At 41.1% G+C, this 25916-nt stretch overlaps 1 protein-coding gene across 1 annotated transcript in view; it reads left to right on the forward strand.

The window, feature by feature from the left end:
- The first annotated feature begins 508 nt into the window (after positions 1-508).
- Positions 509-25916, forward strand: part of LOC121367279 — a 30944-nt gene continuing 5536 nt past the window's right edge. The window contains exons 1-3 of the mRNA XM_041491392.1: positions 509-888; positions 18223-18363; positions 19044-19384. Of these exons, the coding sequence (XP_041347326.1) occupies positions 509-888; positions 18223-18363; positions 19044-19384 (862 nt within the window). The remainder of the gene's footprint in view (positions 889-18222; positions 18364-19043; positions 19385-25916) is intronic.

Genomic DNA, 25916 nt, shown 5'->3' on the forward strand with positions numbered 1-25916 from the left:
TGAAACACTACAGCCCATTCCTATGAAGAAAGAACGCGTGACTGCAACTCAACGCTCCAACCTAACCTATGCTCTTTTAACTACATTTTAAACACGAGAATTTCCCAAGTCTACAAGCCTTTAGAGACAACCAGTGTATTATGTCTGGTATATCAAAGGCCGTGGTATGTGCTGTCCTGTACACACAACTCTTGCTACTATAAAGTAGCGGCAGAAATATTCAATCACAAATCTAGTTATAGAGTAGAATACACAAAAAACAAACGCAATGGTTGAGAGAGAGAGAGGGAGACAGACCATCAAAACCAGATGGGATTTCTTCAGTGCTCCTTCTGCACCCCCAACGGGTACCATCAATAGAATGATTCCAACTAAACTGACTTGTATATAAGGCTGTGTTTTCTCTCCCAAGGGCTCATTCGTGCTTGAGAACTCGAAGAGAGCAGACGTGTTTGCTGATGATTTTGACATTTTTGTATCTTGTTGCACTCTATCTGGAACGAAGACGATGGCATCAGGATATTCGAGCAGTGTTAGCAGCTGCAGCAGTGACGAAGGCGACGTCTTGATCTGTAAATGTTCAGAAAGACACACGATCAAAAGAGTGACTACCAAACCTGAAGAAAATGACACAGATCAAACGGACGCTGCACGTGAACCCGGTGAAATTGTGGATGAAGACCCCATGGATATCCGTGAACCCGTCGAAATCGTGAACGAAGAACCCATGGATCAGACGGATGCTGCTCGAGAATATAAAACGGATGCTGCTCCCTACGATGATGATGCCTACGACGCCGATGACGAATGGGATGGCCTTTCGAGACATTACTTGTTCTGTCATCGACCCGAAATGAGAGGATTCTATACACGAATGCAGACATTTGGGTGGTGGCCCTTACAGTTACGCCAGAAACCGAGGGAGCTCGCCAAGGCCGGTTTCTTCTACACGGGAGACCATGATGCCGTTGTCTGTTACTGTTGTGGACTACGCGTCTACCGATGGCAGAGAATGGACGATCCAGTGATGGAACATTACAGACTGTCCCCGAGATGTCCCTATGTGAATAACGTGTTCAGACATTAAACACGTATTGCATGAGTGTGATACTTTTCGTTTTGTAAAATAAACTCGTGAATAACACGTTTTGTTTGTTATTAATTTAAGGGTGACCCTGTATGTGTGTGTGTGTGTGTGTGTGTGTGTGTGTGTGTGTGTGTGGACCTGTGACCCTGAGTATGGCCCTGAGTGGCCCTGAGTGTGGCCCTGTGTGAGGCCCTGAGTGTGGTCCCGGGAGTGGCCCTGAGCCGTGCACGAGCTATGCTTTGGGATGGGGGATGGGTCATACGTACCACACAAAGATTAAAAATGCGTGAAATTGTAGAGAGTATAAATAAAAGGGGTAATGGGTAACATCGTCATTTGAGGTAGAACCTTCAGAGAAGCAACATGTCAAACCAGTACAAGTTGTATGTACCCGACGTGGATAAGTGGACCCGTTTCTACAAGTTGCAAGCAGAAGGTAAACTTCAACCTCATTTTCCAGTGCAACGTGGTGGGAAAAGTCAGATGATGTACAGTGTAGATCGATGTCTAGAACTGTATGACCCTACATGGAAAAAAGAAAAAGAGGAACAGAACAAGCCCCCGGCACCCAAAGTCGTAATGGTGTCCCCAACACAACAGGTGGTAGAGCAAGCCAAGGCCGAGCAGAAACGGAAACGTGAAGAGAGTGGCGTGGAACAGACACGACGAGAGCAGACTGGGCAAAAACGGCACAAGCATTTCTGAGAAGACTATAAAAGGAGGCATGGCAGTTTCAACATCGCCAGTTCACGTCGAACACTTCAACAGTCAACATCATGAATCAGAATTGGTTTATTCCGGAACATGTCATGAACAAAAGATCGTGTCCCGTATGTCCAAAGACTTTTTCAAAACCATCAAATATGCTACGTCATTGGAATACCTTCCATTCAGCTCAACTCCAGGCTCCTCTGGCTCCTATAGCTCCGGCTCCTAGGGATCCTCTGGCTCCTCTAGCTCATATAGCTCCTGCTCCTGCTCCTAGGGCTCCTATAGCTCCTGCTCCTCTGGCTCCTATAGCTCCTCTGGCTCCTATAGCTCCGGCTCCTAGGGCTCCTAGGGCTCCTCTAGCTCATATAGCTCCTGCTCCGGCTCCTAGGGCTCCTATAACTCCTGCTCCTCTGGCTCCTGCTCCTCTGGCTCCTATAGCTCCTCTGGCTCCTATAGCTCCGGCTCCTAGGGCTCCTCTAGCTCATATAGCTCCTGCTCCTCTGACTCCTATAGCTCCTGCTCATAGGGCTCCTATAGCTCCTGCTCCGCTGCAGCAGCAGCCCCTAAGATTGTTACATCCGTTCACCATGATCGTGTCGGGACCCACGTCGTGTGGAAAAACATTTTTGTTGTACAAACTGCTAAGGGATGGTAAAATCCACCCGCCTTCCCAGCGCATCATCTGGCTCTACAAACGATGGCAACCTCTCTATGATACGATCAAAATGGTTGCTCGAGTAAAATTTGCTCAAGGCATACCCGAGAATTTGGAAAAGGATCATTATTTGGATCCCAGAGTCAGAAATCTCATCGTGTTGGACGACCTGATGTCTACAGCTGGAAAAGACTCTCGTATCACCGATCTGTTCACGGAAGGAAGTCATCACAGAAACCTCTCGGTGATTGCCATCAACCAGAACCTCTATAACAGCAAAGACCCGACACAGAGAAGAAACTGTCATTACCTGGCACTGTTCAACAACCCCATCGACAAGCATCAGCAAGTCCTAACCTTGGCACAGCAGATGTATCCTGGAAATACTCGTCATTTCATGCAGCGGTTTGAGGAAGCTACCCACAGGCCCTACGGACATCTCTTGGTGGACTTGAAACCGACCACGCCCGAACATTGGCGCCTTCGACCTAATGGTTTAGAGACGGGGCCGTCCGAATGGTATATAAGCACGAGCGTAACGGCGAATGTCTCAGAACAGTTTCAACCACCGTCGGAGAAGGAGCTCTACTAGCAAATCATGCAAAGAAACGCATTCAAGAGAAAACTACCAGGCATACCCGCCTACGAAAGTGACGACGACGAAGAAGAAGATGAGGTAGAGCCCTATCTGAAAAAGGTCAAGAGGATGCAGTCTTGCGATACGTGTGGTCTGGTCTTTAAAGACGGGAGTGACTTGCAGCGACACGTGAAAACGTGCGAGGAGGGAAATGAAGAGCCGTCGTCCGATCTTGAAAACGAAGGCATTCGTCTCATGATCGAGCGTGAATTCGACATCAATCGTGACTATTTCGAAAGCAAGAGGAAACGCTACGAAGAAAAAAAACATGTCCCAAGATGCCATCGAAAGAAACATGAAGACATTGCAATGGAAGTTATTTAAAGACACGTACTCTCGCTTTCTGACGTATATGTATTACTTTGACAAAGGCCCCAACACGAGAAAAATTCTACAGTTTGTGAATCCAGACAGAGATCTCAGACCGCAGATTCGTTCTAAATTAAATCAGTATCGTTCTTGGATTGGCGAATATTTGGACGAACTAGACGATGACGATACCGACGATGATGATACTGATGATGAGCACGAAGATGAAGAGAAATGAACACTCATGTTATTCACATGTCGCCCTTAAGGCCTCTCGATGTAACCCAGTGTGTGTCCATTGCATGTGTAGTTGTCTCTAGAGAGACCAGCGATTGTACTTTAGAAATAAAAAATTTTTAAAACCAAACCATTGCGTTTGTTTTTTGTGTTTTTTACTCCATGACTAGATTTGTGATTGGATATTTCTACCGCTAATTTATAGTAGCAAGAGTTGTGTGCACAGGACATCACATACCACGGCCTTTGATATACCAGACATAATGCACTGGTTGGCTATAGCCTATTTGGCCATCGATGGGGATCGATCCTAGATCGATCACTGTATTTACCCATTTGGTAATTAAAAAGTCCTGTACGAAGGCTAGTACTCTAGAGAAATTTCTGTTTAAAAATGCAGCTATTTCCCTTTGGTTAACACGTACTACTTGTTAAACCCATGGCGGCGCGCGTCCCCCTCTCTCTCTCTCTCTCTCTCTCTCTAGCTGTCTCTTTCTCTGTCTATCTCTGTCTCTCTCTCTCTCTAGCTGTCTCTCTCTCTCTCTCTAGCTGTCCTTTCTCTGTCTGTCTCTCTCTCTCTCTCTAGCTGTCTCTTTCTCTGTCTATCTCTGTCTCTCTCTCTCTCTCTCTCTCAACCATTGCGTTTGTTTTTTGTGTATTCTACTCTATAACTAGATTTGTGATTGAATATTTCTGCCGCTACTTTATAGTAGCAAGAGTTGTGTGTACAGGACAGCACATACCACGGCCTTTGATATACCAGACATAATACACTGGTTGTCTCTAAAGACTTGTAGTCTTGGGAAATTCTCGTGTTTAAAATGTAGTTAAAAGAGCATAGGTTAGGTTGGAGCGTTGAGTTGCAGTCACGCGTTCTTTCTTCATAGGAATGGGCTGTAGTGTTTCACACACACACACACGCACGCACGCACGCACAAAAAGTTTATGTTTAATTATGAAATACTGGCCCCATAAGGGGTATGAGATTGTGTATATAAAAGATCCCTTGCTACTCATGGAAAAAATGTAGCGGGTTTCCTCTCTAAAACTGTCAGAATTATGTTTTTCATCCAATAACCGATGATTCATAAATCAATGTACTCTAGTGATGTCGCTAAACACAAACAAACTTTCACGGTCAGTGTGCATACCATAACAAATTTATTCTGCTACTTGAGACGGGCACGCGTCGGTATGTCTTTTGCAGTTCACCTGTTTTCATAAACACTCGGAGAGGCGTAATAAAATGTCTTTGTATGAGGGCCGATGAAGAGGTCTGATAAAGTACTCCTCTATTATAAAGCGAATGAATGAATGGCTGAATGACGACAACAAAGAAAACGTCGACAATGTGCTAAAGAAATACAAATGAATGAAAATCATCACACACGCATTTTGTCTGGCGACATGAAAGCCTCACTTTAGACCAAACAGTCAGCAAACAGCTACAGTCCTTCCCCACGAGACATATTTTAACGGCTATTATTTTGGGTGTCTAGAATAAAACACTTTGAAAAAACATTCACGTGTATGTCCACTGTGAATACAAAAAACAACACAATAGACGTTATACAATGAAGCCAAAACCAACGTCAGACTTACACTTGGCCTGTACATATTGTTATTATTAATTGTTGTTGTTTCTTTGCTTTTATTTGTTTGCCGACACCAGTTTGTTTGGTAATATGCAATACATTGAATTGAATACACCATGATCGCACACCTGCACCCAGACCATTGTTTCCTACACAAAGGCCATTGTTTTCCTACCGAGACCATACACCTGTACCAATCTATACAAAGGCCATTGTTTCCTACACAAAAGCCATTGTTTCCTACCTAGGTCAGACACCTGCACACTCCTAGACAAAGGCCATTGTTTCCTACACAAAGGCCATTGTTTCCTACCCAGGTCAGACACCTGCACAAAGGCCATTGGTTCCTACACAAAGCCCATTGTCTACACCAAGCCCCATTGTCTACACCAAGCCCATTGTCTCAAGGTCACGTGATCACGGGAAAGTAGGTCATGACCCCAGACAGGCCTCCTTACTACTCCTAATATTAATTGTGTAGTTCGAAGGCATCCGTGCAAGTTGCAAGGATGTCATTTTACTTCCAAATACACACATGTATATGCATGTTTTTGGAAGGATGGGAACTTTATTAACGTGTCCATGTCCACGAAAGGTTCAGGAACACCCATCACAGATTTAGCCTCTCACATCGCCAGTGGCCTACTCCGGGACGGAGAAATGAATGGTACAATTTTGAAATGTGGATGTTAAGACCTAATATAACATAAAATGGGAAAGAAATGTTTGATTTAACGACGCACTCAACACATTTTATTTACGGTTATATGGCGTCAAACATGGTTAAGGACCACACAGATATTGAGAGAGGAAACCCGCTGTCGCCACGTCATGAGCTACTTTTTTCGATTAGCAGCAAGGGATCTTTTATATGCATCATCCCACAGACAGGGTAGTACATACCACGGCCTTTGATATACCAGTCGTGGTGCCATGGCTGGAACGAGAAATAGCTCAATGGGCCCCACCGACTTGGATCGATCCCAGACCGACCGCGCACCAAGCGAGCGCTTTACCACTGGGCTACTTCTCGCCCTTAAAAAGGGAAGATACGGCGATTAAATCATTTAGATTGGCGCCAGAAACTAATAACGATTATTGGATCGATCCCAGACCGACCGCGCATCAAGCGAGCGCTTTACCACTGGGCTACTTCTCGCCCTTAAAAAGGGAAGATACGGCGATTAAATCATTTAGATTGGCGCCAGAAACTAATAACGATTATTGGATCGATCCCAGACCGACCGCGCACCAAGCGAGCGCTTTACCACTGGGCTACTTCTCGTCCTTAAAAAGGGAAAATACGGCGATTAAATCATTTAGATTGGCGCCAGAAACTAATAACGATTATTGGATCGATCCCAGACCGACCGCGCACCAAGCGAGCACTTTACCACTGAGCTACTTCTCGTCCTTAAAAAGGGAAAATACGGCGATTAAATCATTTAGATTGGCGCCAGAAACTAATAACGATTATTGGATCGATCCCAGACCGACCGCGCACCAAGCGAGTGCTTTACCACTGGGCTACTTCTCGCCCTTAAAAAGGGAAGATACGGCGATTAAATCATTTAGATTGGCGCTAGAAACTAATAACGATTATTGGATCGATCCCAGACCGACGCGCACCAAGCGAGCGCTTTACCACTGGGCTACTTCTCGTCCTTAAAAAGGGAAGATACGGCGATTAAATCATTTAGATTGGCGCCAGAAACTAATAACGATTATTGGATCGATCCCAGACCGACCGCGCACCAAGCGAGCGCTTTACCACTGGGCTACTTCTCGCCCTTAAAAAGGGAAGATACGGCGATTAAATCATTTAGATTGGCGCCAGAAACTAATAACGATTATTGGATCGATCCCAGACCGACCGCGCACCAAGCGAGCGCTTTACCACTGGGCTACTTCTCGTCCTTAAAAAGGGAAAATACGGCGATTAAATCATTTAGATTGGCGCCAGAAACTAATAACGATTATTGGATCGATCCCAGACCGACCGCGCACCAAGCGAGCGCTTTACCACTGGGCTACTTCTCGCCCTTAAAAAGGGAAGATACGGCGATTAAATCATTTAGATTGGCGCCAGAAACTAATAACGATTATTGGATCGATCCCAGACCGACCGCGCACCAAGCGAGCGCTTTACCACTGGGCTACTTCTCGTCCTTAAAAAGGGAAGATACGGCGATTAAATCATTTAGATTGGCGCCAGAAACTAATAACGATTATTGGATCGATCCCAGACCGACCGCGCACCAAGCGAGCGCTTTACCACTGGGCTACTTCTCGCCCTTAAAAAGGGAAGATACGGCGATTAAATCATTTAGATTGGCGCCAGAAACTAATAACGATTATTGGATCGATCCCAGACCGACCGCGCACCAAGCGAGCGCTTTACCACTGGGCTACTTCTCGTCCTTAAAAAGGGAAGATACGGCGATTAAATCATTTAGATTGGCGCCAGAAACTAATAACGATTATTGGATCGATCCCAGACCGACCGCGCACCAAGCGAGCGCTTTACCACTGGGCTACTTCTCGTCCTTAAAAAGGGAAGATACAGCGATTAAATCATTTAGATAGGCGCCAGAAACTAATAACGATTATTGGATCGATCCCAGACCGACCGCGCACCAAGCGAGCGCTTTACTACTGGGCTACTTCTCGTCCTTAAAAAGGGAATATACGGCGATTAAATCATTTAGATTGGCGCCAGAAACTAATAACGATTATTGGATCGATCCCAGACCGACCGCGCACCAAGCGAGCGCTTTACCACTGGGCTACTTCTCGTCCTTAAAAAGGGAAGATACGGCGATTAAATCATTTAGATTGGCGCCAGAAACTAATAACGATTATTGGATCGATCCCAGACCGACCGCGCACCAAGCGAGCGCTTTACCACTGGGCTACTTCTCGCCCTTAAAAAGGGAAGATACGGCGATTAAATCATTTAGATTGGCGCTAGAAACTAATAACTATTATTGGATCGATCCCAGACCGACCGCGCACCAAGCGAGCGCTTTACCACTGGGCTACTTCTCGTCCTTAAAAAGGGAAGATACGGCGATTAAATCATTTAGATTGGCGCCAGAAACTAATAACGATTATTGGATCGATCCCAGACCGACCGCGCACCAAGCGAGCGCTTTACCACTGGGCTACTTCTCGTCCTTAAAAAGGGAAGATACGGCGATTAAATCATTTAGATTGGCGCCAGAAACTAATAACGATTATTGGATCGATCCCAGACCGACCGCGCACCAAGCGAGCGCTTTACCACTGGGCTACTTCTCGTCCTTAAAAAGGGAAGATACGGCGATTAAATCATTTAGATTTATCGCCAGAAACTAATAACGGTTATTGATTATTGATATTTAGAAATTATGTTAGTACATACGCAAATACTGGGAGGTAAAATCTAGTATTGTTATCTTTGGCTGCATTAAATGATATGCAGTAGCTGGTATTCCTTAAACTGCATTCGGCATATTTTGTTCAGATAAGCAGAAATATGGTGACAATTAAAATATGACACTTTCAAAATGCGATCGCTTCTAAGTCGGGCTGTGTTTATAGGGCATGCCTATGTTCACACACATCTTGTTCACATTTAGAGTAAAAAATTCCTACATTATTAATAAAATTTTGATTAATTTAGTAATGTCACATACAAGTAAGCTACACACAATAGTATCTAAACTGATAATGTAATCAACTGCATAATTGTAGACAACGAATCTTCAATACTCTTCCTATAGTATACCCCCTGCCTTGGTGTAACGCAATACTTGACACTGACAAGGATATTTACACAGTGATCAAGTTTGAACTGCCTAACTTAAGATAAAAAAAACCCGCGGCTAAAGTTTCAAACAAAATATATCTCTAAAATAAATAGGTGTACCATGTTCATCCCAAATGTGTATTTAGTGTTGTTACGGGTGTTCCTTTTACGACATTGGACTCACTTCCTGGTTATCACCTGAGAAAGAGAAACACAAATTTACGAATGTGTTTTATCTTATATTCAAAACTCCTGCCATGATGGCTTCCTTCTGGTGTTAAGTGAAAAGACTGCAGCCATGTATGATTGGAACGAACTGAAATGAATAACTGAATGTTTAACGACACACCAACACAAAAATGCACCGTCTATTGGGTGTCAAGCAATGGTAAAAATGAGAATGATCAACATTAGGCTAATATAAAATAAAAAACACAGTATAAAGAGCTGTGCAAAGTAGTCTATAAATATAACAATTATATTAAAATTTCGTGTAACGTTGGTACTGGTTAACAATATGTAAGTTTAATGTCATGACTGGACTCGAGAATAATCAAACTAAAGCTCTGTGGCATCAGAATTAGGGGGAAAAAGTATTTTAAACACAGTACGTAGCTTCCGACCATTTGGTTGTTGGCGATTGCCAAAGCATTACATAGTGTTTTCTATCAACAAGGGTAGGGCTGGAGGTGACTCGAGCTACTTCATGTAGTATGTGTATTGGTGATTAATAATAAATATGTGTATTTTGTTTTATCAAGGAACTCTAAAATGATCGTGTAAAGGTATTTAACGTCAAACATAGGACTGTTGTTGTATTAGAGCGCGAATCTTGGACTACCGTTTGGGAGGCACAGATTGCGCAATATTGATATAGTAGATTGTTCTCTGACGGTAATGAGTGTATAACTGTCCAAATGTCTGTCTAACTCTCTTACCGTCAGAGTACTCGGACTACCGCGGATCCAGGGGTGGGGAGGGGGGTCGAGGGAAGGTCTGGACTCCCCTTAGTTCTAGCGTTATTGAGTCATTCTGCAATAACTGGGAGATTTCAGGTCCAATTAAAATAAAATGTTGACTACCTTCTGTCTCTCTTTCTCTTCATCAGGTAGTATCATTAGTAAATAAGTGTAATTACAGCAGTGATTTATCTGGCCGATTTCGATTTAAAATGTATTGAAATCTGCATGGTGTCCCATCTCAGTGTCATCTACGTCACGACATGTAGCCTTTCTTGAACTTCCATTTATTTTGTTTCCCATATGATTTAACCTAATAATGTGAATCCCAGTATATTTACATCATTTTGTAAAACTAATATTGACATTGTTTGATATCTTAGACATAACTAACAGTATCCAGGCTCTCGAACTGTGACGGTCTGTCAGACATTCACCGTAATCAGATGTAGATACTCACTATATCAAGGTACTTTTAAATTTTATTAGTGCAGGAACTTGTGTGAAGTTAAACAAGTGCATTCCCTACTTAACACACCGGCCTCGGTGGCGTCGTGGTTAGCCATCGGTCTACAGGCTGGTAGGTACTGGGTTCGGATCCCAGACGAGGCATGGTTTTTTTAATCCAGATACCGACTCCAAACCCTGAGTGAGTGCTCCGCAAGGCTCAATGGGTAGGTGTAAACCACTTGCACCGACCATGGTTTGTGCTATCCTGCCTGTGGGAAGCGCAAATAAAAGACCCTTGCTGCCTATCGTAAAAGAGTAGCCTATGTGGCGACAGCGGGTTTCCTCTCAAAATCTGTGTGGTCCTTAACCATATGTCTGACGCCATATAACCGTAAATAAAATGTGTTGAGTGCGTCGTTAAATAAAACATTTCTTCTTCCCTACTTAACACCGCTATCTTTCAATTATATTTGTTTCAACTGTTTATAATTATTAAACAAAAATATCTGTTGTGACGTAGATGACTCACCGTGACATAGATGACACACCATGACGTTTGTGAAATTAATTGATCCCACGCATAATCTTTCCATAATTAACTTAATAATATTAATTTGTAAACGCCTTGTATTGGACGATAAGAGGAGTTTGCCGAATAAGTTGTAGCTAAATATAGCATAGTCACCATCTTTGTTTCTTTGTCAGTTGTCTGCAAAGAATTATAAAGAAAGAAATGTTTTATTTAACGACGCACTCAACACATTGTATTTACGGTTATTTGGCGTCAGACATATGGTTAAGAACCACACAGATATTGAAAGAGGAAACCCGCTGTCGCCACTTCATGGGCTACTCTTTTCGATTAGCAGCAAGGGATCTTTTATATGCACCATCCCACAGACAGGGTAGTACATACAACGGCCTTTGATATACCAGTCGTGGTGCACTGCCTGGAACGAGAAATAGCCCAATGGGCCTACCGGCGGGGATCGATCCCGCACCGACCGCGCATCGAGCGAGCGCTGTACCACTGGGCTACGTCTTGCCCACAAATAATTATTGTGTGTTGATTGTATACGCATAAAACAGTGACGTCACTAGTTAATGCGTGTTACACTACAGATCCTCCCCGAAAATACTTTCTTTTCTTTTTTTAATTATTTGGTTGTAATTTCTTATAGGCATATAGCTGAAGGTATAAACTTTATCTTTCAAAGCAAAAACTAATAAATGTTTTTGGCGTGAACCGCCTTTAATACTAAGCAAAATCTTAGAAAACAAAAAGTCGATTCACATTATTTTGTACCACGTAAGCAATTTGCGGTTCCTGTGAAGTTAAACTTGCATCTTTAAGTTTGAGCAATGTTTTAGCAAAGGTTTAGCTCTTGGAAATTTAGCTTGGTTTGAGCAAGAAAGTATAAGCAAAATGTTACAGTGAGATATAGGTACATGTACATCCATAGCTGTATTAATCTCTCTTTCTATCTCTCTCTCTCTCTCTCTCTCTCTCTCTCTCTCTCTCTCTCTCTCTCTCTCTCATCAACTGGGTGAGAATAAATTGTTTAACAACACCACTAGAGCACACTGATTTATTAATCATCGGCTATTGGATGCCAATGTCATGTCCGTCACGATACAAAAGTGACGTAGATGACAGTTACGTAGATGACACAACAGTAGGCTAAGAGTAGTAGGGGCGGCTCAAGCAAGTGCCGCCCCTACTACTAGTAAGCAAATTATGTAGTGTTCTGTTGTTTTTTATTTATCAATTACACTCGTTTATTAAAAAAATATCAAACAATTGTGTGCATCTGACTTCTGGTTCATGAGCAGCATGTCGTTTGTAGATAACATGTAATAAATATACGCACCTGTATTGTGTCCAAAAATGAACAATATCGGCTATCATTTCAACAGAAACAACATGGCTGTCGTGGATATTAAAAACTGACACGATCGCAAAGTTGCAATACCACATGGAAATAGTAGTTTTATGGAAATTCAATTTTTCTAGCACCTCGATGTAGTCGTGATATCAAGGAATCTGGGGACATGGATTTTTTAAACTAAAAAATTCGATTATTCAAGATATATTTAGCCTAGTAACTAACAAATTCTTTTGGACAATGAAGTATAATATGTTTCATGGGGACTTTCTGACAAAATACATGTTATTTAACACGTACTGGTTACACTTAATGGCTACCTTGTAAATTAGAAACCAGGCAATGGGGACAGCCGCTTTTTGACTACCTTCTCCGGAAAATATTACAAGAAAATGCCAGAAATATAATTTACAATATCAAACTAGTGTAGATATTAAAATGAATTGTTTGCTAAGATGACACAACCAAAAATATTACTTGAACATTTTTGTTTTACGAGTTATTCAGTACTAAAATTAGGGGACGCCAATTTGCCCTGTTACAGCAGAATGACTCTATTAGAACTATTATGATATATGTGAATAACGCTTCTAAAGGACACTCGAGCACTCAGGGGCGGATCCAGGACATATTTTTAGGGGGGGGGGGGCAAAAAAGGGGGCACATTGGCTCGTTAAAACGGCATCTTAATAAAAGTTTTAATATTTGCACTTAATATGAATGCATTTGTATATATATCACAGTGTACGAACGGAAGTGTACACTAAACGACTAGCTGCGATTTTCTGTAGCGCTAGTTGCATTAATAAAGATTAGTATATGAGCTTTGAGGCCCGTCGGAGCATTTTTGTTTTTTTTTAAAGTGAGGTGGACTAATTATCAGGGTCATTGTTAAGCATGGCACGAGATGTGTAAGGGGTTCCTGGGGGCATATTCCCCCGGGGAAATTTTTAAAACTGGATGGCTTTAAACGCCTTTTTTTGGGGCATCTGAATCGCAAAATTAGCCATTTTTAAACAATAATTTAAAAACTATTTTGAGTATTATTTTGCATAGTATTATAACCCAAGAATGTGTCTTTTCCCCTTGGCATTTTGATAGCAAAATTATCCATTTTCAGACAGTGATCACTTCCTATTTTGGAGTTTTATAACCCAAAAATTATCATTTAGAAGAGTTCAAATTTTTTACTCCTAGATCTCAATGACTAAATGGTTAATTTTAACGTTGGCCGGGGGCGGGAGGACGGGGAGGGGGGCCCGGGAAAAAGCAACAGAATCAACTTTGCTTCGTCTATAAGTATGACATTGTAATTTTACTTTGATAACTTTTTTTTTAAAGAGCACTATTCTAGGGACGGATCTGCCTAGGTAGGGCAGATATAGCCTACAAAAACCCCTCAAAAAACAAAACCAAACCCTGATACAAAGGGGCACTTGTAAGCACTTCTAAATCAAAACTTTAAAAAGCACTGTTCTGGGGACGACTCGGTCTAGGTAGGGCAGTTATACATTAACACGATACAAAGGAGCACTTGAAAATTATAACTTTAAAGGGCACAGTTCTAGGGATGGCTCTGTCTGTGTAGAGAAGTTATACATAAAAAACAATACAAAGGGGTATTTGTAAATTATAACTTTATCTGGAACTATTCTAGGGACGACTCTGTCTAGGTAGGGCAGTTATACATTAACACGATACAAAGGAGCACTTGAAAATTATAACTTTAAAGGGCACAGTTCTAGGGATGGCTCTGTCTATGTAGAGAAGTTATACATAAAAAAACAATACAAAGGGGTATTTGTAAATTATAACTTTATCTGGAACTATTCTAGGGACGGCTCTGTCTAGGTAGAGAAGTTATACATAAAAACGATACAAAGGGGCACAATTATAGCTGTACGGGGCACTATACTAGAGACAGCTGTCTCGGTACATGGGCGTACATAGGATTTTGAAAAGGGGGTTCCAAAATAGATTGCAGAGATATTGGGCATATATTTCTATGTTGAGTAAATATAATAATGTCAGATATCAATGTCAGATATATTAAATTATTTAAAAAAAGCGATTTCGGGGGGGGGGGGGGGGGGTTCGGTCGAACCCATCGGTAGGGCAGATATAAATAAAAATGACAGAGCCTATTGTTCATTAGTAATTTTGAAAATCTATAGGGCCTACAATTTCAAAGCAAAAGCTATTAGGCTATCATTATGCAACTTTGATCACGCAACTTTAAAAGAAAGACATGTTTTATTTAACGACGCACTCAACACATTTTATTTACTAAGAGAGGAAACTCGCTGTCGCCACTTCATGGCCTACTCTTTCCGATGAGCAGCAAGGGATCTTTTATATGCACTATCCAACAGACAGGGTAGTACATACCACGGATTTTGGTATACCAGTCGTGGTCCACTAGCTAGAACGAGAAATAGCCCAAAGGGCCCACCGACGATGATCGATCCCACACCGACCGCGCATCGAGCGAACGCTGTACCACTGGACTACGTCCCGCCCCTACGCAACTTTAATTAAGGCGCTCATTATTCGCGTTACACAATGTGGTGAACCCTATTGAGACTCCGTAACACACACACATCTGCACACTTGCGCATACACGCACAACTTAAAGGGACATACCCTAGTTTCTAAACACTAAGGCATATTTTTGACTATTAAAGCCGTTTTTGATAACTGAAATCATACTTTACTTAGCTTTTATTGTTTAGATTATCCATTTCCGTACATTCGAAGTGTCTTTGGTCATCCTGGTGTTTTTAATATCACGAAATGCATTTCTCATATTTTAAAAACGCACGTGCGTCTGAGAGGTAATAGTTGTGGAATCGAGTTTTAGTTTATTTTTAGGGGGTATTTCACCATTTCAAAGTCACAGGCTCATGTTTCCTTTATTGTAGCTTTATCCAAATGTGTTACAGGTTTGTAGATTAACTAAACTTTGTGTTAATATTCATGGGCTAAAACTAGGGTCTGTCCCTTTAACTTCATCCAGCTAAAAATGCTTACGTGCCAAATTCCCTCAATAAAAATTGCGCACCCTTTTCTCTTTGGTATTTAACTGCTCCATTCAAATTCCATAGCACCACCACCACCCCCACCCGCCTGCTACCGATTTGATCGGGCTGCTGGTGCTCCCTTGCACCTGCCAGTGCAGGTGGTCCCTCCTCTTCCCTCCCCCCACCTTTCCTGTCATGGACGGAGGAGCCGGCCAAGGCCGGCTCTTGTGCCCACGACAGGCGTGCGCTACAAGAGCTTGTTCTGAATGTGCACGTAAAACCCTATGACCTGACCTGACCTATACAAACAAAAAAGGAACTTGAAATTGTTTTATTTCTTTTTTTTGGGGGGGGGAGGGGACGCGTCCCCTGACCCCCCCCCCACCCCCCACCCCCCGGATCCGCCTCTGGCACTCATCGCTAATGTACAACTTCCATTTAAATAGTTGCATGTACCCCCTCCCCCCCCCCCCCCACACACACACCCCTGAATCCGCGCTTGATGCCATTATCCAGCTACATTCATTAGATCCACTTTTTACCATCCAAAATACCGCACAAATAAACACTAGCCGACATAAAATCACGTGATTGCAAAATGGCGTCTGCATTAGTTCATCATACTCATAGCCCGTCTCCGGAAAGTGTTTTTGGCGAAGATAGCGAAGAACATAATAATGTAATTATATTGATAGAAAAAGCGACGGATCATTTTATCTTCAAGGAGTTCTGTTCGTGTATAGAAGTTTGCAGTCATGCGATATGTCGGACAAAAACCTTCCCCGACTGCAGCAGGCAAGTGAACGATTGAATCAGTGATTTGAGTGAATGACAGCAGACAGGTGCCACTAAGCTTAATAAACAACCCCAGGTGTTGGGTGGGGTGTGAGTGGTGATGCTATGGTTATATTATACCATAGCATCCCCGGGATTGGTGTTTTGAGGGGGTAACTGATGACTCAACGTGGGCTTTTTAACATTTAGGGTCGGGTGCCCCAAAACACTGGTAATTCCGACCTCGACAGGGGCGGGACGTACCCCAGTGGTAAAGCGTTCGCTTGATGCGCGGTTGGTCTAGGATCGATCCCCGTCGGTGAACCATTGGGCTATTTCTCGTTCTAGCCAGTGCTCCACAACTAGTGTAACAAAGGCCGTGGTATACCCTCATCAAAAAGAGTAGCCCATGAAGTGGCGACAGCGGGTTTCCTCTCTCAATACCTGTGTGGTCCTTAACCATATGTCTAACGCCATATAACCGTAAATAAAATGTGCTGAGTGCGTCGTTAAATAAAACATTTCCTTCCGACCGACCTTGACATGAAAAAACACCCTTAGATTATAATGTTTAACATCATTGTGCATACATTAAAAAGGACAAATAGATAAACTTTTTTTTGTAAATAAAAAAATCATATGTAAATTTTTTATATAAATGTCGAGAGAATATTTTTAACATTTGGTAAATATTCTGGAGATAATTCATTTTAAGCCAACATGTTTGTGATATTCACCCACTCACCAATTCGTGCTGCTAGAATTATTCAAATAGAACCAAATATTTGAGAATATAAATCTATGGCTCATATTTAAAACCCCCAATTAATTAGGGTCTAAAAAAAGATGGTTTATGTTATTGCAAAGCAAGCTAAAGTGTCCTGTAGCCATCCTATTTATAAATTTAATTAGGGCTAGAGATTACTCTATGTAACAGATTGTCACCAACTACTGAATCTTAATTAAATACACACATTTTCCTAGATTTGTCACTACGGATGTTTAGCTTGATTGTTTGTAAGTTTACTCATAACATTACACTAACCTGTTAGTGACGGGTGCCAAAGCTACAGGAAGAGGCCCAATACCAACTGAATTTGTTTTGGATAAAAGTGCCATGTTCCTTCTTGTAGCATTTGTACTAGTGAGAAACATAAGTTTAATGCTATAGGTGAGTTCCAAGATAACAAAACTAAAGGTCTGTGTCATCAGATATAAGAAACTGTATTTTAGACACATTACTTTAATTCCAGCCAGTGCACCACGACTGGTATATCAAAGGCTGTGGTATGTGCTATCCTGTCTGTGGGATGGTGCATATAAAAGATTCCTTGCTGCTAATCGAAAAGAGTAGCCCATGAAGTGGTGACAGCGGGTTTCCTCTCTCAATATCTGTGTGGTCCTTAACCATATGTCCGATGCCATATAACCATAAATAAAATGTGTTGAGTGTGTTGTTAAATAAAACAGTTCCTTCCTTCCTTTTCATTACTTTGATAGTTTTTAACACTAAATGCACTCTAGCCCTGACCCAACATATTTAAACGGCACAGTTCGAGAACATTGTTTGAATAATCAAAGGCATTCAGTGGCAAAGCGCTCCCTCCATGCGCGGTTGGTCTGGGATCGATCCTCGTCGGTGGGCCTATTAGGCTATTTCTCATTCCATGCCATATAACCGTAAATAAAATGTGTTGAGTGTGTCGTTAAATAAAACATTTCTTTCTTTCTTTCTTTCCATATCAATCTGTAGCATGTCGCTGACTGACTCAGTCAAAAGAATATAGTTATAAGAACAGTCAGATCCCCATAGCCAAATTAATATTTTTACAAAGTGGCTACCATATTTAGTATTTGGCTAATGAAGGTTTTTTAAACTATTAATAGCCACTTTAAATAGTAATTTTCAAGGAAATACTCCACATATTTGTAAATTGGCTGATACAAAACTCTTTCAGTGTGAGCCCTGGTATTCAGAGAACATTTTGTTTTCAAAATCTTGATAAGTGATATTTCTAGTCAATCTCTGAAACTTGCGTAGTGAATCGCGGTGCGATTATGAAAAAAATTATCCTGGTATCCACCTATGACGATCAAGCGGTTATTTTTCAGATGTTGTTCTTCCACGAGGACCCTAACAGTCTTAGCGATACAGGCGTACGCCGAACTGAACCAGTGGGACTTGGTTCTCCCGTTTGTTCAGAACGTGTATGGAAATGTGGAGTCGTGTCCCGCCAGAGTCATACAGCTGTGGTAAGTACTGTGTGCATATACCGGTAACCATGGCCATACAAGGGTATAAACACCCCTGCTCAAGTAAATTGGCTTTTTTCCCAATACAGTGAAACCTCTCAAAACCGGACCCTCTGTAAACCAGAATTCCCTCAAAACCGGACATTTTTCACTGTCCTTTTTTAAAAATCAGAAAAGAACTTAACCTCTCTAAACCGGATACCTCTTAAAACCGGACATTTTACGTGGTCCTTAGGGTGTCCCGTCTAGAGGGGTTTCACTGTATGTTGCTCTACATTGTGACCAATTTGATCGCATATTTGTTAATTACTATCTATAGAAATAGGTGGTATCTAGTTCCTAGATGGAAAAGTTAATGTAAAGAGCTGATATATTTTGAGGGGTAGCATGATTCCCTATAAACTTGGCTCGCCACAGTCTAGATCCCCCCTCGCTAAAATTCTTGCACATGTGCATCATTGAGAGTAGTATCGATTGTCATCAATGAACTCAAATAGTATATGAAAGGTACATCAAAGGCTGCGGTATGTATTATCTTGGCCTTGCTGCTTTATTGGTTGGAGTAGCTAAATTCGCAGCCTAATAACCATATTTTAAACACCACATTAGCCATAGTTTAAATTGTCTACAGGTTTTTGTTAAACAAACATTATTTTCCTCTGTTCAACTTTCCATTCCAGCCTGCTTCTTCACGCAAGAGTGAAACAGTTTGTGCAGTGTCACGCCATGGCCAAAGTCTGGCTGCAATACAATGCCAGCACGGGGATCGAGGGCTACACTGACGTCGCCAAACTGTATGTGCGTCAGATCCTCATCCCTCTCGGAGCCTACAACTTGGTCGCGCAGTTTGTGGAAGGCTGCTCAGAACTCACTTTTACTGACAAACAGATGCTTCTTTCCCCGGTGAACAAGTCTGAAGAAGAGGTGTTCCGATTCGAAAAGAAACAGTCTACTCACTGCTCAAGAGAAGTCAGTGACGAAAGAGTGTCAGAACATGGAGGAGAAGTAACAGCAGAAAAGTGTATGTAGTGTGACGAATTGGGACATAGCCCAGTGGTAAAGTGTTTGCTTGATGCACAGTCGGCCTAGGATCAATCCTCGTTGGTGGGCCCATTAGGTTATTTCTCGTTCCAGTCAGTGCACCATGACTGGTATATCAAAGGCCATGGTATATGCTATCCTGTTTGTGGGATGGTGCATATAAAAGATCCCTTACTACTAATGGAAATATGTAGTGAGTTTCCTCTCTAAGACTACATGTCAAGACATCCAATAGCTGATGATTTATAAATCAATGTGCTCTAGTGGTGTCATTAAACAAAACAAACTTCTTGATTGGCATTTCATCCTTGCTTATTGGTTAATACTGGTTTGTACCACCCGATCAACTTTTGATTAATTGGTAGAATTATATTAACATAAGGACCCTACAAAGTGCTACTTTTACCCTTAATACCTATGCTAGATGAAATGGTCACTTTCAAACTTAAAACATCCATTTCCCTATTGTCCAGGATGCAACCATCACATTACCTAGGAAAGTGTATGTAGTGTGGAGAATTGGGACGTAGCCCAGTGGTAAAGTGCTCCATTGATGCGCGGTCAGTCTAGGATCGATCTCTGTGGGTGGACCCATTGGGTTATTTCTCATTACCAGGCAGTGCACCACAACTGCTATATTAAAGGCCATGGTATGTGCTATCCTGTCTGTGGGATAGTGCATATAAAAGATCCCTTCTTGAACCTGGTGTAATTGTACAAACAATTATACATTTTGCTGTTAAAGTTTTTTCAAACCATTAAATTACACATTATATACTAAGCTTTTCTTTTCAACTGGTAAGTTACACATTATTTACAAATCTTTGTTTTTTTAACCATTAAGTTACACATTATTTACAAATCTTTGTTTTTTTAACCATTAAGTTACACATTATTTACAAATAATTTTAACTGTTAATTTACGGTACCGATTATTTACAAATCTTTGCTTTTTAACCATTAAATTTTTAACTGTTAAATTGTATATTATTTACAAATCTTTGCTTTATAACTGCTTACACATTATTTACAAATCTTTGCTTTATAACTGTTAAATTGTATATTATTTACAAATCTTTGCTTTATAACTGTTTTTTATACATTACAAATCTTTGTTTTATAACTGATAAGTTACACATTATTTACAAATCTTTGCTTTATAACTGTTAAATTGTATATTATTTACAAATCTTTTTTTCTAACTTAATTTACACATTATTTACAAATCTTTTTTTAATAACTGTTAATTTACACATTATTTACAAATCTTTGCTTTATAACTGTTAAGTTACACATTATTTACAAATCATTGATTTTTAACTGTTAAGTTGTATATTATTTACAAATCTTTGCTTTATATCTGTTAATTTACACATTATTTACAAATCTTTGCTTTATAACTGTTAATTTACACATTATTTACAAATCTTTGCTTTATAACTGTTGTTACACATTATTTACAAATCTTTGCTTAAATGTAGGGTCAACTCAAACAAGAGCCTTATGTGTTGTAAAGATGCATACCCGGACCACCAACACATACTGACACTTTTAACAAATGAAAAACGCGTAATTTTAGAGTTAATAAAAAAACATGATTATTCCTGATAACTGGGGGCAGCCATTTTGTTTCGTTTTTGTGACGTCCGGTGGTATAGCTTGGGGCGAAGTGACGTCAGCTCCGTCCATCTTCTCTATGCACAGTGTAAACAAACGCTCTAATTTACGACAAGGCACTTCGCTTTCATCAACCTGACTTGTAAAACAACATAAATGACTTGATAGTATAATAAACTATTTAACTAAATATATTTCAGGTTACATCAATAGAATGAAATGGAGTTATAGTATTTTTCTTTTTTTAAAAATCCAAAAGAAAAAATACATACTATTAGGCCTATTGGTAGGGCACGTTTGAGCAAAAACTACAACTCATGATACCCAAGTGATACTTTTCTTTTCTTTGGGACGACGTAATTGGTCAGTTTTGTGATTTTAGATGGGAAAGTCTACTTAATCAAGGGTTTTACAGAATTACTTACAGTAATAAAGCAGGGCGGTTGATCGATTACGATTAGAGGGGTGTCCGTGCAGTTAACACACAATACCCTGTGATCTTAATAAAAGAGGCACGTCTTTTTAGTGTGTCTAGACAGTGTCTGGGGACCGTCTGAATATACACCTGCCAATCAGGAACCACAGAAAGGCTACGGAAAGAAAAGACCAATTAATCAAGAAAACACTCCAATTATTGTTTTAGTACGTGGGTTAATTTATGTACGAAACATAATACAGTTATTTCAACACTTTGACAATGGTGGTTTATTTTGTATTAAAAAATAATATATAATTGGTGCTGGCTTACTAGGATGGATATAATTACAGAACAATGCGATGCATCTGCAAAAATCAGGTATGTTTTGCAGGGCCGTAGCTAGCAGGGGGGCAAGGGGGGCAGTTCTCCCCCCCCCCCCCCCCCCGAAAAAAATCGGAAAGCATTATAGAAACTTAAAGAAAAGGAGTTTTAGACTATTAACTGCTCAGTTTTCCCCCCAAACAAAAAATCCTAGCTACGGCCCTGTTTTGTTTCTTCAGTTCGAAGACTAATTCCTGACGTGACACGTTAGGTATTACGTAACCACCAGCTTGCCAGAGGGCGTATTCACAGGGATGGTACAAAATGGCTGCGCCCGTTATATATAATAGCCGTCACTTTTAACCATTTTAATAATTAACTATACGATTATACTTGTTGATATTAAGCAATAATGTGCATTATATATCGTTGAATATGCATACCAGGCCAAATGCCGTAATTGTTCCCTCCTTTAATAACTGTTAATTTACAATTATTTATAAATCTTTGCTTTATAACTGTTAAGTTACACATTATTTACAAATCTTTGCTTCATAACTGTTAAGTTACACATTATTTATAAATCTTTGCTTACATTTTCAGTTTGACAAATCCTGTGGGTTCTGGTTGTTCTGGTGTTTATAGTAGCTAAAATGCATTTTTTTAATGCATTATTTTGTTTCAAAGTAATTAATCTATATATATATATATATATTTTTGTGGAATTACAAGTACTGGTATTCGATGTCAAGTGTTTTTAAAAACCTGAATTTTAATACAGTGTATGTGGCAGCAGACCACATCTGCTATTTGTGATAAATATTTCCTTTTGATGTATGCCAGCTGTGATTCCTCAATATTTTATTACTCCCCCAAACTCCCAACCCCTCCATAGCATTTTCAATTCTGTCACCAAAGCCAGAGAGTGTTGCTGACTTGGATCCATGTCTGACCATGTTTGCAATGGGTCAAGGTCAAGTTTCATGCTTTTAACCAAAATTGTACAATATGATCAAACATTGTGTTAGCCGGCCTCAGGCGTAAGTCCTATTCCAGAATTGATCATATTGGAGGGGCCGAGATGTAGCCCAGTGGTAAAGTACTTACTCATTAAGTCAGGCTAAGTCCTATTCCAGAATTGATCATATTGGAGGGAGCGAGATGTAGCCCAGTGGTAAAGTACTTACTCATTAAGTCAGGCGTAAGTCCTATTCCAGAATTGATCATATTGGAGGGAGCGAGATGTAGCCCAGTGGTAAAGTACTTACTCATTAAGTCAGGCGTAAGTCCTATTCCAGAATTGATCATATTGGAGGGAGCGAGATGTAGCCCAGTGGTAAAGTACTTACTCATTAAGTCAGGCTAAGTCCTATTCCAGAATTGATCATATTGGAGGGGCCGAGATGTAGCCCAGTGGTAAAGTACTACTCATTAAGTCAGGCTAAGTCCTATTCCAGAATTGATCATATTGGAGGGGCCGAGATGTAGCCCAGTGGTAAAGTACTTACTCATTAAGTCAGGCGTAAGTCCTATTCCAGAATTGATCATATTGGAGGGGCCGAGATGTAGCCCAGTGGTAAAGTACTTACTCATTAAGTCAGGCGTAAGTCCTATTCCAGAATTGATCATATTGGAGGGAGCGAGATGTAGCCCAGTGGTAAAGTACTTACTCATTAAGTCAGGCTAAGTCCTATTCCAGAATTGATCATATTGGAGGGAGCGAGATGTAGCCCAGTGGTAAAGTACTTACTCATTAAGTCAGGCTAAGTCCTATTCCAGAATTGATCATATTGGAGGGAGCGAGATGTAGCCCAGTGGTAAAGTACTTACTCATTAAGTCAGGCGTAAGTCCTATTCCAGAATTGATCATATTGGAGGGAGCGAGATGTAGCCCAGTGGTAAAGTACTTACTCATTAAGTCAGGCGTAAGTCCTATTCCAGAATTGATCATATTGGAGGGGCCGAGATGTAGCCCAGTGGTAAAGTACTTACTCATTAAGTCAGGCTAAGTCCTATTCCAGAATTGATCATATTGGAGGGAGCGAGATGTAGCCCAGTGGTAAAGTACTTACTCATTAAGGTAAAGTACTTACTCATTAAGTCAGGCTAAGTCCTATTCCAGAATTGATCATATTGGAGGGGCCGAGATGTAGCCCAGTGGTAAAGTACTTACTCATTAAGTCAGGCTAAGTCCTATTCCAGAATTGATCATATTGGAGGGAGCGAGATGTAGCCCAGTGGTAAAGTACTTACTCATTAAGTCAGGCGTAAGTCCTATTCCAGAATTGATCATATTGGAGGGAGCGAGATGTAGCCCAGTGGTAAAGTACTTACTCATTAAGTCAGGCTAAGTCCTATTCCAGAATTGATCATATTGGAGGGGCCGAGATGTAGCCCAGTGGTAAAGTACTTACTCATTAAGTCAGGCTAAGTCCTATTCCAGAATTGATCATATTGGAGGGGCCGAGATGTAGCCCAGTGGTAAAGTACTTACTCATTAAGTCAGGCTAAGTCCTATTCCAGAATTGATCATATTGGAGGGGCCGAGATGTAGCCCAGTGGTAAAGTACTTACTCATTAAGTCAGGCGTAAGTCCTATTCCAGAATTGATCATATTGGAGGGAGCGAGATGTAGCCCAGTGGTAAAGTACTTACTCATTAAGTCAGGCTAAGTCCTATTCCAGAATTGATCATATTGGAGGGGCCGAGATGTAGCCCAGTGGTAAAGTACTACTCATTAAGTCAGGCGTAAGTCCTATTCCAGAATTGATCATATTGGAGGGGCCGAGATGTAGCCCAGTGGTAAAGTACTTACTCATTAAGTCAGGCTAAGTCCTATTCCAGAATTGATCATATTGGAGGGGCCGAGATGTAGCCCAGTGGTAAAGTACTTACTCATTAAGTCAGGCGTAAGTCCTATTCCAGAATTGATCATATTGGAGGGGCCGAGATGTAGCCCAGTGGTAAAGTACTTACTCATTAAGTCAGGCGTAAGTCCTATTCCAGAATTGATCATATTGGAGGGGCGAGATGTAGCCCAGTGGTAAAGTACTTACTCATTAAGTCAGGCGTAAGTCCTATTCCAGAATTGATCATATTGGAGGGAGCGAGATGTAGCCCAGTGGTAAAGTACTTACTCATTAAGTCAGGCTAAGTCCTATTCCAGAATTGATCATATTGGAGGGAGCGAGATGTAGCCCAGTGGTAAAGTACTTACTCATTAAGTCAGGCGTAAGTCCTATTCCAGAATTGATCATATTGGAGGGAGCGAGATGTAGCCCAGTGGTAAAGTACTTACTCATTAAGTCAGGCGTAAGTCCTATTCCAGAATTGATCATATTGGAGGGAGCGAGATGTAGCCCAGTGGTAAAGTACTTACTCATTAAGTCAGGCGTAAGTCCTATTCCAGAATTGATCATATTGGAGGGAGCGAGATGTAGCCCAGTGGTAAAGTACTTACTCATTAAGTCAGGCTAAGTCCTATTCCAGAATTGATCATATTGGAGGGAGCGAGATGTAGCCCAGTGGTAAAGTACTTACTCATTAAGTCAGGCTAAGTCCTATTCCAGAATTGATCATATTGGAGGGAGCGAGATGTAGCCCAGTGGTAAAGTACTTACTCATTAAGTCAGGCGTAAGTCCTATTCCAGAATTGATCATATTGGAGGGGGCGAGATGTAGCCCAGTGGTAAAGTACTTACTCATTAAGTCAGGCTAAGTCCTATTCCAGAATTGATCATATTGGAGGGAGCGAGATGTAGCCCAGTGGTAAAGTACTTACTCATTAAGTCAGGCTAAGTCCTATTCCAGAATTGATCATATTGGAGGGGCCGAGATGTAGCCCAGTGGTAAAGTACTTACTCATTAAGTCAGGCGTAAGTCCTATTCCAGAATTGATCATATTGGAGGGAGCGAGATGTAGCCCAGTGGTAAAGTACTTACTCATTAAGTCAGGCGTAAGTCCTATTCCAGAATTGATCATATTGGAGGGAGCGAGATGTAGCCCAGTGGTAAAGTACTTACTCATTAAGTCAGGCGTAAGTCCTATTCCAGAATTGATCATATTGGAGGGAGCGAGATGTAGCCCAGTGGTAAAGTACTTACTCATTAAGTCAGGCGTAAGTCCTATTCCAGAATTGATCATATTGGAGGGGCC

The sequence above is a fragment of the Gigantopelta aegis genome, chromosome 3 (genome assembly GCF_016097555.1).
Source record: "Gigantopelta aegis isolate Gae_Host chromosome 3, Gae_host_genome, whole genome shotgun sequence".
Lineage (NCBI taxonomy): Eukaryota > Metazoa > Mollusca > Gastropoda > Neomphalida > Peltospiridae > Gigantopelta > Gigantopelta aegis.